The 17,672-nt window shown below is 40.2% G+C and overlaps 1 protein-coding gene across 1 annotated transcript; it reads left to right on the plus strand.

The window, feature by feature from the left end:
• Nucleotides 1-501: 501 nt before the first annotated feature.
• Nucleotides 502-16,911, plus strand: LOC108235569 (G-protein coupled receptor 22). Its single transcript, XM_017415670.3, has 2 exons — nt 502-781; nt 14,142-16,911. Exon 2 carries the CDS (start codon nt 14,254-14,256, stop codon nt 15,940-15,942), a length of 1,689 nt encoding a protein of 562 aa, XP_017271159.1. The 5' UTR covers nt 502-781; nt 14,142-14,253; the 3' UTR covers nt 15,943-16,911.
• Nucleotides 16,912-17,672: the final 761 nt, after the last annotated feature.

The raw sequence follows: 17,672 nt of genomic DNA on the forward strand, positions 1-17,672 counted from the left end.
GCAGCAGGGTGAGGGGTGGGGGGGGTGCTCAATTGGGAAATCTCGTTGAATTACTACAGGGGAGCGTTCACCCTTGAGGAATCTCAGGTCGTCCTTGTGAGACGATTACACACACACACACACACACACACACACACATGCACACTACTCCTTTTTCTCCCGCATCCCTATCTCCTCCCCCATTCCATAAAAAAAGAAAAATAAAAAAAAACTAAATTCTGACAACCCCTCTCTAGCAGATCACCGTGTTGGTGATGGAGTGGCTGGTTAGCGCATCACCACCACCACCACCACCACCACCACCATCATCATCATCATCATCATCATCATGCGTTCGGCCGGTCCGCGTGTGGGATGCTGCGCAAGTCCGCGGCAGAGCGGACAGGTGTAGCGCGCCGCGTGGAGTGGGAAATTCAAGAACCTAACCATCACCCAGGACAAGGAAAGGAAAAAAAAAAAAAAAAGAGAGAAGCCTCTACAGTTTTAAACCTGATCCGTGAGCTGACTGCCGCGTTCTGCATCTGCAGACGGCGTGGAGGGGTCTCCCACCCCTCCCCCCTTCTCCCCTCTCTACTCTCGCACACACACACACACACACCACCCCCTCCCGCTGTAATATTTATGACAAAACGGAGGCAAAATATTCTGGTCACGTTTGTGGCTGACAGCCGGCTGTCCTGGAGAGCGCCGGAGTGAGGCAGAGGGTTCGGAGCTGGAGGAGGCGCAGCGCACCGACACCTGCAGTAGGATGTAAAGGGGATCCCCGGCAACCAAAAAACTGGTAAGTTTAACACTTCTTGTCCGAGCCTTCCTTTTTCCTCGTGAGAACCGTTTTTTTTATATGACGGCTGCAGGCAAATATCCAAGAAAGAAAGAAAGAAAAAAAGTCGCATCATGATTTTGATGAGGGGGGGAAATTACAGTGAGAGAGGACAGGATCAGAGCTCTGAGATATTCAGACCATCTTCTGCTATTTGACACAAGAAACTGTTAGGATTTATAACAAGGGACAGAGCACCAACATGCAGACTTTCAGAGAGGCTTCTCTATCTTTTGTTTGCATTTATGGATAAAGCTGCTAATAAATTAAAAATAAAAAAATAAAAAATAAAAAATCCGTATTAATCTGGAGATTTGAACAAAAGCCCTGTCTAAGTGATCCGTTTCCCTCAGACTGTTGATGTGCTCCATGAACGCTTGATGCCTAACATGGAGGTGGCCCCTTTGATGATTTCAAAAGCAGTGGCTGACTCAAGTTTTTCACGTGTTAATTGCCTTGTGTGCTGCTCCTCATGTGGAAGTCTTGAACTGTCATAACCTCATGAGAGCAGGACTTTAAGGGGATTGTTTACTGAGGGACACCAGTCCGCAAAAGCTTGTATTATTGCAGCATGTTAAAATATTCATTGTCTGACATAATATTTGCATTTGCTAAGCTTAAAGTATTTTTTAAATATTAATCTGTTGGCTGATTGTGTCTAAGCTGATGGTAAAATTGTTTCTGTCTTTGGATTTTGTTGTTTGTTTTCAGTTTTTTTATTTTATTTTTATTTTTGTGTGGCTTTTTTGGGGTTCCTCTCTGCATCTTTATGAATTTGAAGGACTGCTCTGTCGTTGATAAGCTTGGAAACGAGAGTGCAGTTGGTGCAGCAGCGTTTTGTGATGGGTTTCTGGGAAACTTTGCACCTGCAGAGCATCATCATGCGAAGTTACTGAATATGTTAAACCCATGTCATTTCATATTAGTTGTGCTGTATCATAAGAATGAAGGAAGGCTGTTTTTCCCTTGCGACTCGAAAGCATAATATTAGAACTGTCTAAAATGTCTTCATGGTGTTTTTGCCATGTGGCAGCTTATACGATTAAACAAATTATGTCTTCAAGTCTTTTTGACGACCGTTTTTAATCAACTTTTGGGTTTATTTGTTTTATCTTTGCATTCCAGATATTGTTGCCTACAGTGTTTATGAAATTCTCTGGAAATATTGCATTTTCGTCCTGCTTTGTCAGACTTCCTGAGATTCATTAACTTACCCAGCGCCACGTGTTTCATAATAATGAGAACTAATAAATGTAACTCTACAAGAGAGGAGCCCGATAACCGTTAGTTGTTATGTCAGATAATTAAATGCAGATAAAGACCAGACATATACAGGACATCATCTTGCAGTTATCTGACTCAAATGTTGAAAATGCAGCTGAACGGTGCTTCTTGTGAACACAAACATATTATTAGTTGTACTTCTTTGATTTTTAACTCAGTATGCAGTAATTGTAATAAAACTACTACCCATCTTATTTTGAAATGAAGGAGAACACTGAAGATAGACACACAGAATACTAAAAAAGTGGGGTAAAACATATATTTGTTTGTGTATGTTTTTGCACAACTGTATGCACATCTGAGAGGTGCGAATCCCACACAGATGTCTGTTTCCCTTCACTGTCAGCTAGAGCATTTGCTTTGCATATGGGTCATTGTTGGTTTGCATCTATAAATGTATTTATAGAGAAGCAGAGAAGCTTTGATGCTGCTGGTGGGGAAACATTCCACCACACGCGTGTCACTCTCCAGCTAAAAGAAGCAGCAGCTCAGCTGAGGGAAGCTGTCATATTTTGTTTCGGCTGCAGTGAGAAACGGAGTACTGTACCTCTGATGTGACACGCTGATTGAGAGGTCTTATTTACCTTTTATAGAACAACACCGAGGCAGTTGCTGAGGGAATTTTAGGGCTGGCGTGTGAGAAAAGCATGCAAGATTTATGTAAGAGATGCTCTACTGCTTTTTTAAAAAAAAAGTCTCTGATTTGTGTGTACCTGTGAAGGAAAGCAAAAAAAGGTTTATATTTGCAGTACTGGAGCAATACATTTTTGCTCAATTGACCAAAGACACAGAAAGAAGTTTTTTTTTTTTTATTTCTAACCTAAAAGTCTTGTTTTTTTTTTTGCATAAAATCATCAGACACATAATAGGAAGCAGCCTCATAACAAGAGAGGAAAAGTCAGAACCCAACAAACAACAGTAGTGGCCTTGTCCACAGATTTATTGATTAGTGATGGATGTGACTGCTCACCCTACTTTACAATGCACACTGTGTGAAATTAAAGAACACTTAACTTTATTTCCGAATCGACACGGTAAAGTAGGTGTCAGAGCAAGGAAACAGACATCTCAAAGTGATCTCTGCTCTAAACTGGAACACGCAAAAGGGAGAGAAGGTGATTATTGAAACCACCACATATAAAGAGCAAATAGAGGGAAGAAAGTGTGCACTAGAAGAGCAGAAAACTGGGGATCATGGAAAAACAGACTATCAAGAGAAAAAAGGCACGGTATTAAAGAAAATTGTACAAACAAAGACTTGTAGTGGACACCCAGCTGAAGAGCAGCATCTGTTTTCCTGTTTGTGTTTTAGATTTGATTGTAATATTTTACCATGTAAATTGTCATGTTGCTCGCACACCTGCTACAGTAAGCCAGCAGACACAAGGTGGAAATGATTCTGAGACTCACCTGAAGGCCTTTATTTAAACGCTTCTTAAAAGAAAATGAGTCCCTTAGTCTTGCATGCACAGGATCATGTATCGAGGGACGTGCCGGTCTCTATCCCCTGGAGGTTAGACCTTTATCTGTCATCGTGGTATGATAGCGCAGATGCCTGCGGTGAAGCTCTCTTCTCTTGGCCGATCATGTCCCGTCTGCAGGAGATAAATGGCAATAATTGAGATCTAATTGCCCTCCAGAGTGAAATAGTTTAATCATTTCAACCTGGTACTGACTACATCAGCATTTTTCATTTTTCCTCCTGTGTTTCTTTTTATCAGCTCAGTTTTCTCCACAGCTCCTTTCGATTGGCCTTCAAATGTATTCTTTTTGTTATTTTCAGACCTTTTTTTTTATCTGCTCTCCAATTCTCTTAAACCTAGCCATTCACGAAAATAGAGTTGTGAGAATATGCTTCAGAGATCTGGTGCATAGAGAGTCCTTTCTCTGCATGCTCTGAATGGAAACAGGGTCTAATTGAATTGAAGCTGAAGGTTAGTTCTGCGTGAGACCAAAACTGTCCTGATTACGATTGATTTTTTTCTTTTTTTATTTATTTTTTTATCACTGCTCTGCTGAGTACTGCATAGTTACTTGTCATGTTAAAGATGACTTCTGGAGTGTTTATTGCTGTGCTATGAAACAATATTATTATCAAGGGGGTGGATGGAGGAGTATTTGTACAGCAGTGCTTGCACACATGCCAGAATTGAGACAGTAAAATAAAATAACTTCCCCAAAAGGAACATAATGTACATCATATATCATATTGCATTGCATCACATGTATTTGTATTGTACCCTATCATACTGTATCATTTTATATAGCACTGTGTTGTATTATATGATATCTTATTATCATATTACTGTATTGTATCATTTTGTAATGTACTGTATACAATTGTAAAACATTATTGTATTGTATCATAGCAAATGGTAGGGGTCTCCAAATCGTGGTCCAGATTTGTACCCAATTCAGGCTTTATCTGGACCCAGATAAGTTGTTTGATTACAATAAAAATTATATTTTCATTTTAAGCGGCACAGTCTTTCCAGAATCCACAGTAATTGCGGCCTTGTTCCTTTCCGTGGGCTGGCGGCTTCTTTCCATTCGCAGATGGAAAGAAGCCGCCAGGCCCACAGAGGTACGAGCCTGATAAAACAATCCCTGAGTAAAGAAAATTGGCATGGCTGTCATTAAAAGAGAAAAGCTGAGAGGGAAAACAAAGGTTTCTATCCAGTCTGGATGAACTCCTGTGTGTTCGTCCTTCCTGTGGAGAGTTTACACCCGTGCAGAGAGAGAGAGGAGGTTATTAAAGTCTGCACAGGAAAGCATTACGCCAAAATTAAAAAAAGAATACTTGAGCAATCAGATCAGCTAAAATTTAAACTGTGAGTGTAGAAAAAAAATTATCTAAAAACCCAATGTGACAGCTTACTGACACACCTTCATTACATGTTTATGATTGTCACATGAAAATCTTGAACAACTCAAAGAGTCTTAAAAGAGCATGAGAGGCTGTAGGATTGTTGCTATTTACTCTTAAATGGATTCCTGTTTTCTACATTTTAGAAAAAATGCTAGCACTTAAAGTTAAAATAAAGAGTTTCTTAGTTTCACATGTAAGTAGAAATAATCATAAACCTTTACAGACATGCACTCTGCAGGCCTTTGTGAATTTTTATTGAAGATAATGGGCATCATATCATAGTGTGCTGTATTTTATCATTATTTATTGTACTGTATTGGTTCATTGCATATTGTCTAGGTTGTTTTTAAATCATTTCATATTGCAGCATGTTGTTTTATACTGTGTTTTATTGTATAAAGCATAACAGCAGAGCCACAAATGTTCTCACAACTGGTCTCACACTGCTCTACTGATCTAAGACTCGAATGTGCCAAGAAACAATGTGCTAAGAGTCTTAAGTTTAAAAAGAACGTGTCGTTTACAACCCTGCCCACAGACAGAACTGAAAAGCTTCATGATTTTCTACCATAACTTAAAGGAAGCATTCATTATCCAGATTCTTATCCAGTCAGACAGAGCAGCAGTGATTCAAATTTAAGATAGTAAATTGTAAACATGTAGGGACATTTTTTATGCACACATTTGGAAAAAGTCTAAAGAAAAAAAACATTTGGTTTGGCAGTATTTCTCATTTCCTTACATTTTTAAACAGTAAGATACAGTTTGTATTGTACAGTCTCTGGTTAAATTTGATGCCTTACTTGAAAATATTGTGATGATCTAATTTTTTTTTATTATTTAGTTTCAGATTTTGATGAAGCTCTGTTCTCAATTCAATTCAATTTTCACAAGCTGAGCTTTAATATAAAAAGCAGAACAAAAGAGGAGTAAACTACTTTCCCTGTCTAAGGTTACCAGCTCCTGTTTGTGTGAGATTTTCAGTGCTCCAGTGTACATCATGTGTTCAGGTCAAAGGTATTGCTGAACTGATATCATACAGCTGCTGGTTTGGTGTTATATGTCACCAGAGAGCCATTAACATGGCGGCAGACCTCATTCTGTGACTCGACTATTTATTCGCCACACTCCAGCACAATACAAATCAACACAGGTGGAAACGACACAAAGGCTATTTCAGTTTGATGATTGCATTCGGACAATTAATCTAACACCTGATGGCGAGTGCCATTTGATTCAATTCAGACTTTATTAAGGACAGAGCTCATGGGGAGATTTGAGATGGTGGCAGACGCCTCTAATCACAAACAATCGATTCGCAGCACATATAAAAATAAAGGTGTTATTTATTAGTATAAAACACATGAGCACTGCTTTATCTCTCTGTTTTACTTAGCCTCTTCTTTGTGTGTGTTACATCATTACTAATCACAGCTATTCTGTTCAATGACAGCAAAAAGCCTCCAGGAGCTCTGACGTACGTGAAAGGCTCCACTTTTTCAGACTCAATTTATCCTCATTTTGCAAGCTTTCACTCTTGGATGACTATTTTTTTTGTTTTTTAGGGTTTTATTTGAAGAGCGGTGATTGCTCAACAGCCACGATGAGCTCGTATTGATGGGAGGTGCATTTAATAGCAAAATGATGTGCTTTGGACGTCACAGCTGGTAAAAAATAAAGAGTGGGGTGTTTTTTTATTTTTTTTTATTTATTTTTTTAAAGAAAATGGCACAGCCAAATGAAATCCATTGAGCTCACTGTCAGGTGGTAATGATACTTCACACCCTCTGGCTCAAAGCTGTCCGGGGACTAAGGTCCTATTTCTATACATAGCCGTACCTATAGATTACAGGCTGTAATAATTAACCAGTCAAATTGCTTCTGTATTGATATTCTGGTCCAGAAGCAGCCAGTCAGAAATGAAGTCTCTGATCTAATTTGAGGATTCTCTGTGAGTCTGCATGAACTGATTCATTATGAAGAGCTATTTTAATATTAAAAACCACCGAACGATCTGAGGGGATTACACAAACATATTAAAGCTAAGAGCCATGTGCAGGTTTCTCAATGCACGGTGGAGAGGGGGGAGGCGAGGAGGCACGACTTGGACTGTTCAGGAGAGAGATGGATAGTAGTGGAGAGCAAGGAGCAAACATTCCTCTCCAGTGAGCACACAACCTAGCATCCATCTGCACTGCCCTTAGCCTTCCTTCCATCCATCATTCCCTCATTGCACCTTTCTCCTGGTGTTATCTCACCTGCTGCTGCTTCCATCCCTTTTCTCCTCAACTTGTCTCAGGCGTAAGTGTCGATGGGACTCAGCCCTTTCTTAAGCGCACAACATGTCGTTCACCTCAAACAGCAATCCATCTTTTTGCCGGATCTGCGGGGAGCACACAGGCTGGGAGTGAGTGCAGAGGCGTGGGCTGGCAGTGGGAGGTTGTGTGGGTGAGTGGCAGATAGCAGGAGCATTATGAACAGCATGATGAGCTTGTATGACTCTGGTTAGATCAGCACGATTTACGATAGAGCATTTGAAATCTTTCTGATATTACGAGAGGTATGTTGGCCTCGTGAAGAATTGCATTTCAGTAACCAGTGTTAGCTTGTTTTCCTTCCTCTCATTTGGTGCAGCCGTACACCTGAAGTTTCACAGGCTTGAAACAACTGATTCGAAGCACATCAGGTTGGGATGGTGTTGCTCTCGTTGAGCTGCTGGTGTTGCTCCCCTGTCCAGGCTGGTTTGTTGGGAACCTGCCAGGGTTCCTGCTGCCCAGCTGGAGGCTGCTTGCTGTTAGTGCAGCTAGATGAATTGAGTGGGAAAATTAAGCCTTTGATCGATTGTCTCACTGCGGACATTAGGAAAACCTAAGACGGCCATGACTCAGCGTGCTGCATGCACCATCAACCCTCTTTGCTTTCTCTTTTTTTCTCTCGCTTTCCTCATTCAGTACTCTTCATTCCTGACTCTCTCTTCTGATTCCTTTTCTTGACTAAATGTAAATTTTTGGTGTCAGTCTCAAAGTATCAAGGAGTAGTAGCTTCTCATTGTTTTGTACCAACATTTTGCAGTTTTACAAAAAAGAAGACAATTCTGTATTAACTGAAAAAAACATAATTACTATAATTTTGTCTTCATAGTCACACATGCTGGCACTTACAGTAATATAACAGTAAGTACCAGTTTTTTTTATTTATTTTCTATCTGCTTTGGTTGCTGTTACATCTACCAAGGAGGTATGTGGTTAGTGTGGTTTGTCTGGTAGTTAGTGGCATCACTTGAAAAGTTAAAAATGGAAGAGGTGAGGCATAGCCTGACTGAAGGGAGATGAATTTCTGATTCTTTTTTATGATTATTATTCAGCGTTTCAATCTAGAAATACTGTCTGCCCTTAGTAAACAGCTCTGATAATCCCCATCCATAATGTGGACCCAAGCTGGGTAGTTTTCAACAGCTGGGGGAAAAAAGCAACAGGACTACTAATTAATGTATAAAAAAAATCTTGCTGCAGGAAAGAATAGACTAACATAAAATAAACTGTCATGTGCTATACTGTATGTATATCCATTAATTAATGAAATATTTGGGCTTGTTTTTGTTTCTGTCTGCATTTTATGACTAAATCGTATAAGCTTGCTTTTCTGTGATACTGAATCATTTTTAGTGATATGTTTTTGTGTTGTGTGAGAGAATAAGGCTTACATTGAATACTCCATATTAAAATGGGCAGAATTAGATAGCTTTGTATATTATTATTCTAGTAAAACTGGCAAAAAAGAGACATCATACACTGAAATGTCAAAAAAAAGTAAAATTTTCAACATTTTATTGTTGATAGTCAGTGTCAAAAAAGGCCACAGTAAAAAAGGAACAGATTATGAGCAGTCAGTATCTTACCTGCAGCAGAAAGCAGCTAGCGCAATCCTAGTTTGAAGAATCAGTGAGAATTCAAGCAAACAGCTGATCAAAATTTGGTCCATATAGGTTGCAAATTTCTTTCTGAAATAACCGAAATCTAAACAAAATCATAGCAGTTTGAACAAATACTACATTAAATACTTTTCACATCATTATTTTTCCAGTTATTTACTTCTTCATTATATTCTCAACATAGCAATGCCTCTGCTGTTCTGTATCTTTGTATACAAAGAGGCTGCTTAAAGTATCCTGAAGCTTTTTGACTCCGACTCACAATTCTTCTGGTCTAATTCCAAAACTTCAACTACAAGATAAGTCAAAATCTGCGATTTAAAAAGCAAAGATGATTTGACTTTTTCCTGCATAAATATGAGTACTACTGCTTCATGTGAAAGCTTTTAATGTAAACTTTGACCTGCCTACTGACACTCCATATGAATTCTTCAGCCACAATATTCTAAAAGTGTTTTAAAATTGCTTCTTTGCCTAAAAATATGCAATCAGAGCACATATAGTTTTTGTTGCAGGCCTTTATTTAATAATTAGCAAGCTGTCACAAGTCTCAAACAGTCATGTCTAGACTGTCAGGGATTGATGTGAAAATGTGAGCGTGCCCTCATGGAAAGTGGAGCACTTTCAAGAGCAGCAGGTTGAGACCTCGACATGCAGCAGCAGCGGCCCGATGGACAGCAGTTATGACACAAAGGGCCAGATTTAATAAGGTCCCTCTGCCTCGTTTCAGTCGTGAATGAGAAACCTATGTTGTTTATCAGAAAGGAGCGCTGACCTTGAACTGCAGCCTCCCTGTCAAGTCAAGTGTGGCTCTGGGATAACAGAAATGACATTTTACTGTATTTATGAGTTTCTGTGGTTTGAGTTCTTGTTCTTTAGGCCACTTAAATTTTATGCATTTAGGGTTAGTAAAAAAAATGGGAGCAGTGATCTCTTATCCTCTCAGAGTACTGTGTTATTTCATTAAGACATTTCTGTCGTGCCCAAAAATACTTCTACTCAGTGTTGTGTTATAAGCTACCAAGAACAACAAAATAAGGCCTTCTGTTTGTTTTTGTGCTCAGAAAAGAAATCAAGCCTCGGGCAGACATTGTGTTGTCAGGAGTGCAAATTAAATACATAGATAACTTGTGTGTATGTGTGAGCAGGACGAATGAAATTCTCCTGGAAAAAAAAAGAAACAGGAACAACCTTTTCACACTGACAACACAATGTGCTTTAGTGTTTACTCCTGTGATATTGTGAAAAGAAACTTGACGAGTTGTCATCTCCTTCCCGACACTTATAATAACCCTGACAGCAGGGAGGTGGACACTGTCAGCTTGTTGTTCTGGAGCAAATCAAAGACTCTACAGTAAAAAAAAGACAACAGATGTCATGAAAATATCTAGAAACTTTAAATCCAACCCTTAGGTGATGGTTACTCAGTATTAGTGCACTGAAATAACCAGTTTATTTAGCCTTAAAATGGAGAGTTCAGAGCTTTTGAAATGGGCTGAAGTTGTTTTAAGATGGCAGAAGTCCCTTTTGGTCTTGGCCCCACTCTAACTAGTTATTAGCTCATCAATCTGATCAGAATTGAGCTCTATTTCTTCAAACTGAGGTTGTTTAAATATTTATCTACAACAGGTAAGATATTAGTTTTTCATGACCTTTCTATAGAACCTCACTTCAAAAGACCTGAACAATTGCTGTAATATATAAATTAAACTGTTGTTGGATGGGTGCAAGAGGACCCACTTTATGACTGCGATGATGTCATTTTTTATGATGTGACACTTATTCAACCGTGCTGCTGCAAAGCTAAACAAAGCTGTCATAAAATTTGTATGTCTGTATGTTTGGCTCATGTCTTAGAGTAATGTTTACTGTGTGTATCTGAAGTTTCACTTGGTCCTTTTACTTTTTGTCTTTCTGTCTGACCTGAAAAATCACAGACAGGATGTCATCAACTCTGCAGTTTCACCTTGTTTCTAGCCATATTCTGTTTCCCCAACTCACAACCACCCAGTGCACCAGCTTGCTCATACCCGAACACTTTCCAGGATTGCAACAAGTGGAAAACAATACCGGGAAAGACTCGTTAAAAATACAAAAGATTTTCACACACTGCGGTGCAACAGCTTCTACGTGTCTTTGCCCTCTCTCTCAGTTACCACAGCTACAAACTGCACAAGATTAAGCTGCAACCTAAGATGAACTTGATTATCTGCACACTGAAAACCACAAACACTGCTGATTATTGCAGAAGCTACTGAAAGTTCACCACCCTGTCTAATTGTGTTAATTTCATTCCTATTTCATTCCTCTGTCCGTGCACAAACTGGAATATTGTGACTTTTACTGCCTACGGGTCAGTGTCACATCTGCTTCCATGAAGGGCATTTGACATTTGCTCTTACTTGAAGCTTTTCTACTCTTTTGTCTGAGCGCCTTTGTGGCTCTTATCAGCTCATCAGAGTTCGGAGTATCCTTTATTACGGAACTCGCTGTGAGTCCTTTGTTTTTCCTTTTTATAAAATGGAAAAAAGAGTGTTGTTGAAAGCTGTTTTGCCTCCTCAATACACAATCATCTTGTAATTATTTGCAGGAGAATAGGAAGAAACGAGTGATGGCCTGATATTTGATAAAAATGGATCAACTCAGTGACTGCAAAATTCCACAGCTAATTAGACTACTCATTGTTTTGTTGACAAGAAATCTGTGGAAAAATAACATTCAGAAAATGGTCTACTGCCAGAACGTCCAACGGGAAAAGAAATTTAGAAAGAAATAAAAGATGACTCGAGAAAAAAAATTTCTATTTGCTTTTGTACTTCTGCTTATATCCTATAAGCCACTGACTTATAGCTCAGTGTCTTTTATCACAGTACTCATGGCAACAGAAACATGAGCTGGAGGACACTGCTTGACTTGTAACTTCCTCTAAAACTGGTGAAATTGACTGACTTTTAAATGTTACATTTTCTGTTCTCTGCACCATGATATTCCGTAGCACAATTTTATGACCTATACTGATCAAGCATAAAAGACATTGATGATTTAGCATCGCAAACTGTTTTAAAAACTTTTTATGACAAGACTCAAATTAGATGATCAATATATAATAATGTATAATATAAGTCTGTTACTTTAGACCAAGGTAAGGCTACAAATACTAATGAAGCCTGTATTCATATTTTTAATAAAGGATAAGAAAATCTGTAACTGGTGTCAAAACCAAATAAATGAACACATTCACAACTGTTTTTGCAACGCTCAAAATGAGATGAGTACCCAGGAGAGGATGTGAAAGGGAGTGTGTTCATGTGCTTCCTTTCCTCAGGCTTGTTAAATTGGCAGGTCGATGATGCTTTAAATCAATGTTCCAGCACCACCGCAAACCCCATGAAACCCATTAGTGAATTAAGATAGACCACTGTTCCACACTGAGTCCTGCTCTTCCTTCAGGTCCTTTCCACGTGATAAAATGGGAGGGAAAACTGTGAAGTAAAACAAATGGAAAATGGAGAACAGGAGGGTGTGACCAAAGGCTGTGGCAGAAGTGGCTGACAGCAAAGACAATGGGTCAACTAAATACCTCTTACTTCTTTTTTTCAGGTACAAATGGATCCTTTGTTGTTTCTTACCTTATATCTGGAAGGTTTCTTCTGAACTTATTGTTCTTTCCCATGTGTAAAGAATTCACCAGCTTGTAACAGGAGCAAAACAGGGAGAAATGTGAGAAGAGAAGAAGGAGAAAGAGGATGTGTGTGGAGAGACAACATCAGTGGTGCTGCACTTTCCCTGATAGCATTTTTTGTGCTGTACTGTCCATGGATCATTGAACCATTTGTCATCATTATGTCTCTGTGTGAAAACTATTAGCTTCTTCCACCTTTTGTTGTATACCTACAGTGTTGACATGAAATGTACTGTCCAACATTGTCCTTGCCGCCTTTCCTTGTGAAGACAGAAGCTGGCAATTGTCTGTAAAAAAAAAAAAAAAAAAAAAAAATTTGTAGGCTTTTGTTGTCCTCACAAGATTGGTTGTTGATAATTAAGACACCTGCTATGAGAACAAACAACTATAGACGTCATGTTGTAAGTCACTGACATCTCAGTATGACTCCTTATCATCTTCAAACACTTTAGCCTGCATACACAGTTTCTGAACCCTATGATGCACGTTGAGCAAGAGTGAGATAAGCATGCACCCACTCATGCTCAAAAAAGAAGGTTGCTTCTTTAGCAACATAATCCAGTATATTATAACACTTGTAAGATTAACAAAAACTGTAAAATCCCCAATGAATTGTTGAAATCCTGTTTAAAATACCAGACAGATGGAATCTTCTTTGAGCGGGGCCAAAACCAAATCGGTCTTAAAGCGACTGCAAACTCAATATTTCAGTATTTTATGTCATTCTTATTTTATAAACTTTTTCACCAGTGTCATTTTAGCATTAGACAGGTTTTTACATAGAAGCCTGTAGTTATTTATGCTGAAGACTGAGTCAGCCTCTGGTTGGTTACCAGCAATGGTCTGTGTGAAACATTTCTTTCAAAACATGCTGTATGACTCATTAGTAACATAAATAAAACATTTGTTGTTGTTCAAATTAAATAAAGTTTGAGTGTAACTTGAATTTTTCAGCTTCAACATAACTACAGTATGTGTTGGTAAAGTAAAGTGCAAAAATCAATAAAATAGAGCTTGCTTTAATTTGCTAAAGGTTTGTACAAAAACATATTCCTAAACTGCTATGAAATGTTTAAGACTGTTGTTGTTTTAAGATGACAATAATTTACTTTGGTCTTGGCTACACTCTTCACTATTAGCTTGACTTCCCCAAGAAAACCCTGCCAGATAATTCACTTTGACAATGATCCTAGTATTTTTTGATTCTAGGTAAAAAGCTGACTATCAACTCCATAGAGTTCTGATCTATCCGTTTAAGACCCAAACAGAGTCATTTTTGTAAATCTCCTACAGAAGTCCTGCTCTCTGAAACATCATCACAGTTTACATTTTGAACTTTAACTGAGCCCCGTGAGAGATCAGGGGTCATGGCTCTTCTAAAGAGTACCAACATCGCTTTTATCTCAGTGTGTCAACTTGAACTTGTTGTACAGTAATATTTTGGAAAAAAACATCATGAGGCAAGCTGAGTGCTGCAGTGTTTGGTTGTTCTCTGTCCCTTTTCTTCTGTTTTTTTTTTCTCACATTTTTTCTCTCTCTGTTTTCTGTTTTGTAGATACAACCACAGCTTCACCGCTGTCTCCCTCGAGTCAGAGGAAAAGGACACCTAGACCATGGTCTGGTTTGGAGGCCGATGTTGCTATGCATGAAGAACTGCTGTGGCATCAATGGAGACTGAAGGCTATCGTGACCTCCTGGAGACCAGCGATGGTCAGGGGGTAGGCCTGCTGGATGGAGGGGGGGAGGTGGGCGTGGAGGAAGGCTGGAGCACACCGTACCCGCTTGGTTTTCAGGTGTCTTTAACCACTGTTCTGATGCTGGAGCTTGTGTTGGGCTTCAGCAGCAACCTGACAGTACTTGTGCTCTACTGCGCTCAGTCAAACCTGGTGGATTCAGTCAGCAACCTGGTCACAGTCAACCTCCATGTGCTCGACATACTGGTGTGCGTGCTCTGTTTGCCTCTGACGGTCGCTGTGATCCTTGTACCAGCAAATGAAAATGGAGTCAGCAGCCTGGCCACACTTTGTTGCTTTCATGAAGCCTGTGTCACTTTCACGAGTGTGGCCACAGCAGTCAATGTGTTAGTGATTAGTTTGGACCGTTACGACATCTCAGTGCGTCCGGCCAGTCGTCTGCTAACCCCCAGACGAGCCGCACTGCTCCTGGCAGCGGTGTGGGCTGTGTCTCTGGCTGTTTTCTTCCTGCCTTTTCTTGAAGGGGACTTCTTCTCCTCAGCAGCTGAGGACAGTGAGGACGGCGAGCCAGAGAGGCAAAGCAATGAGTCAGAACTCACTACTGGACAGACGCCCATTTTTTCCTCCATCTCTCCTTCTTTATTACCTTCCACCCTGCCTTCGTCTCCTTCACACCACCCTCTGCCAGTATGGCAGAACAGGACTCTGCTGTGTGTTGGAGGGCAAGGGTATTACACAGGCATGGCTATGTATTACCACTTATTACTTCAAGTGCCCTGCTTCTTCATAGCTGTGGTAGTCATGCTGTTCACCTACTCCAGGATCTTACAGGCCCTCAACATCCGCATTGGCTCCCATATGATGAGGAGTACACGTTCAAAGGACAAGACCTGCAGGATACGCTGCAGGAGGCGAAGGAGGAAGGACCTGAACCTGCCAACTGAAACAGTGTCCTCCAATCAGAACCAGAACCTCAATCATCCACCCCTTATCCCCTCTGCCACCCCTACACCAACATCACCCCCGCCGCTCTCTTCCATGCCCCAAGGGTTGTCTGACAGCGGTGCTACAGTAACCACTGTCAGCACTGCTGCTACCACCCCCATTGCAACCACACCAGCCACCCCAGCTTCTCCAACTCCCCCTACAGTGTCCGCTCAGACCCACGCCTCCACACCTCTGCCTGCTTCATCCATGGGTGTGCAGGCCTCAGTGTCTGCTATCATCGCTTTGAGACGAGCGGTGCGCAGACACAGGGACCGACGGGAGCGCCAACGTCGTGTCTTGAAAATGTCCCTCATCATCATATCCACCTTCCTGGGCTGCTGGGCCCCTCTGTCTGCGGTCAATGTTCTTATCCTTTGTATGGGTCCCAGTGATGGCCTAGTGGAGCTCCGTCTGTGCTTCCTGGCCATGGCGTATGGAACCACCATATTTCACCCTCTGCTCTATGCTTTCACCCGGCAGAAACTGCGGCGTGCCCTCAAAACACGAGTGAAGAAAAGGGTGGTGTCCCTTCTGCAGGTGGACCCGGCTCCCAGTGGGGGGACCGTGATTCATAACTCTTGGGTGGAGGGGGGAGGCCAGAGAAAGGGTCGCAAGTCAAGGATGGAGGCCAGTGACGGCACTGATCGATGTCTCACAGAAGCAGTGAGAGAATGAGACCAGTCTTCGAAGTGCAGTTGCATGTCTGAGAGGGTTGTGTGACTTTAAAAAATTGTTTGTATCTTACTAAGCTGATGGAGATGGATTGTGTGAGTACTTGTGTGTGGGTGTGAGGACAAATGAGCAGGAGTTTGTTTACAAAGGTCAGGACAAACCCCATGGCCTCTGGTTTTCTGCAGATGAGGAACAGGTGAGCCTTGAGCTCTTCTCAGAGCTGCTGTTTGCTCTCCTGACATAGGCCGTTGTTAGTCCACCTTGGACTACTTATGAGTCGCTATGGCAACAATAGCCAAGCATTATGACAACCTAGCCATGACTACTTAAAATACTAGTGTTCACCCTTCATGTAAAGTAAGGGATAGATAACTGCAAATACATACAATACAATATCGGTCCTGTGTGCACTTTTAACTGCATGTGCATGTACATATGCACAGTTACACACTCACACACAAACACTCAGTGCACACTTATCTGCATTTAGTCACTATCTGTGAAAGCACACAAGTATCTACCTGCACAGATGTTCTCAGTGACGATGATATAAATGGAGGACTTTGTTTCTTTTCTTCTTTTTTTCATGCCTTAATTGAGTTATTAGTATGTTGTTATGGTGCTGACTATATAGTTTGGCTATATGTTTACAAAAATATATCTTTCAAGGGTATAGCAAAGTTTACAGGCTTATATAAAATTAAACAGCAAAAACAAACAAAAAAAAATTCACAACAACAAAAAGCAAAAACTAAATAAACATTTCTATGTGATTTCTAGTCAGCACCATACTACATTTCAGATTGTGTATGAAATAAAGGTAAAAGGCATGTTTTTGTTTGTTTGTTTGTTTGTTTGTTTTTTCAAAAACACTTTTACAATTATGACAATGTACGGTTGTGTGGTTTGAGGTTGTATGTTCACAAATTTGTGCATTCTCATGTGCAATAAATGTGCCATTGCGTAAATGAAGAAATGTTTGTGTTTGTCTAGGAATACGTGCAATAAAACGTGAACAAAGCAATGACCCCTAAGATATGAACAAAGAGAATGTGAACACAGAATTGATGGTTTCTTGTTTATTGTGTGATGTGCAAATGTCTTGAGTCATCCCTCATTTCTTTGTAATTTGTTTCTGAGGAGGCAGACTGTCATGTAAGCTTTTAAAGTGGGCAATATTTCCTCAGACTTTCTGAAGGCTTTTTAGCGATTTTCTTCAAACTTTGACTGATTTGGCACTCATTTTCAGTACCTCTAAGGGACCTTTTTCAGGGGAAAGTTTTGTTTGTTTGCTGAGCTACTTACTGTAAATCTGGCCTATTAATCATTTAAACATAAAACGGCTCTGAAACTCAAGGAATGAACCAACTTTGTGTCAACGCATGACAGACAAACCAATTTTAAATTGGATCTTTAGGCCCTTTGTCACAAAAGCACATTTTGTTTTAATTTCTTGAGCTGAATCTATGAAAAGACCAAAGATAACACTGAGAGGCATAAAATAGTATCTTATCATCAACAAGGTGAGTCCTGAAAAGTCCCTCTGTAGTATTTTGTCATGGTCGGTTACAAGAACTGAAAAAAAATGAGCTGAAACTCAGTCAAAGTACAAATCCTGGAAAACTATTGATCAAGATTACTTTAAAAGATTACAAGACAGCTGGGTTCCTTGGAAGCAAAGTACAAACAATTTAGGGGTGGTTTAAAAATTTTGCACGATCCTGTGGATTAAA

Source organism: Kryptolebias marmoratus, linkage group LG4 (assembly GCF_001649575.2).
Source record: "Kryptolebias marmoratus isolate JLee-2015 linkage group LG4, ASM164957v2, whole genome shotgun sequence".
NCBI lineage: Eukaryota > Metazoa > Chordata > Actinopteri > Cyprinodontiformes > Rivulidae > Kryptolebias > Kryptolebias marmoratus.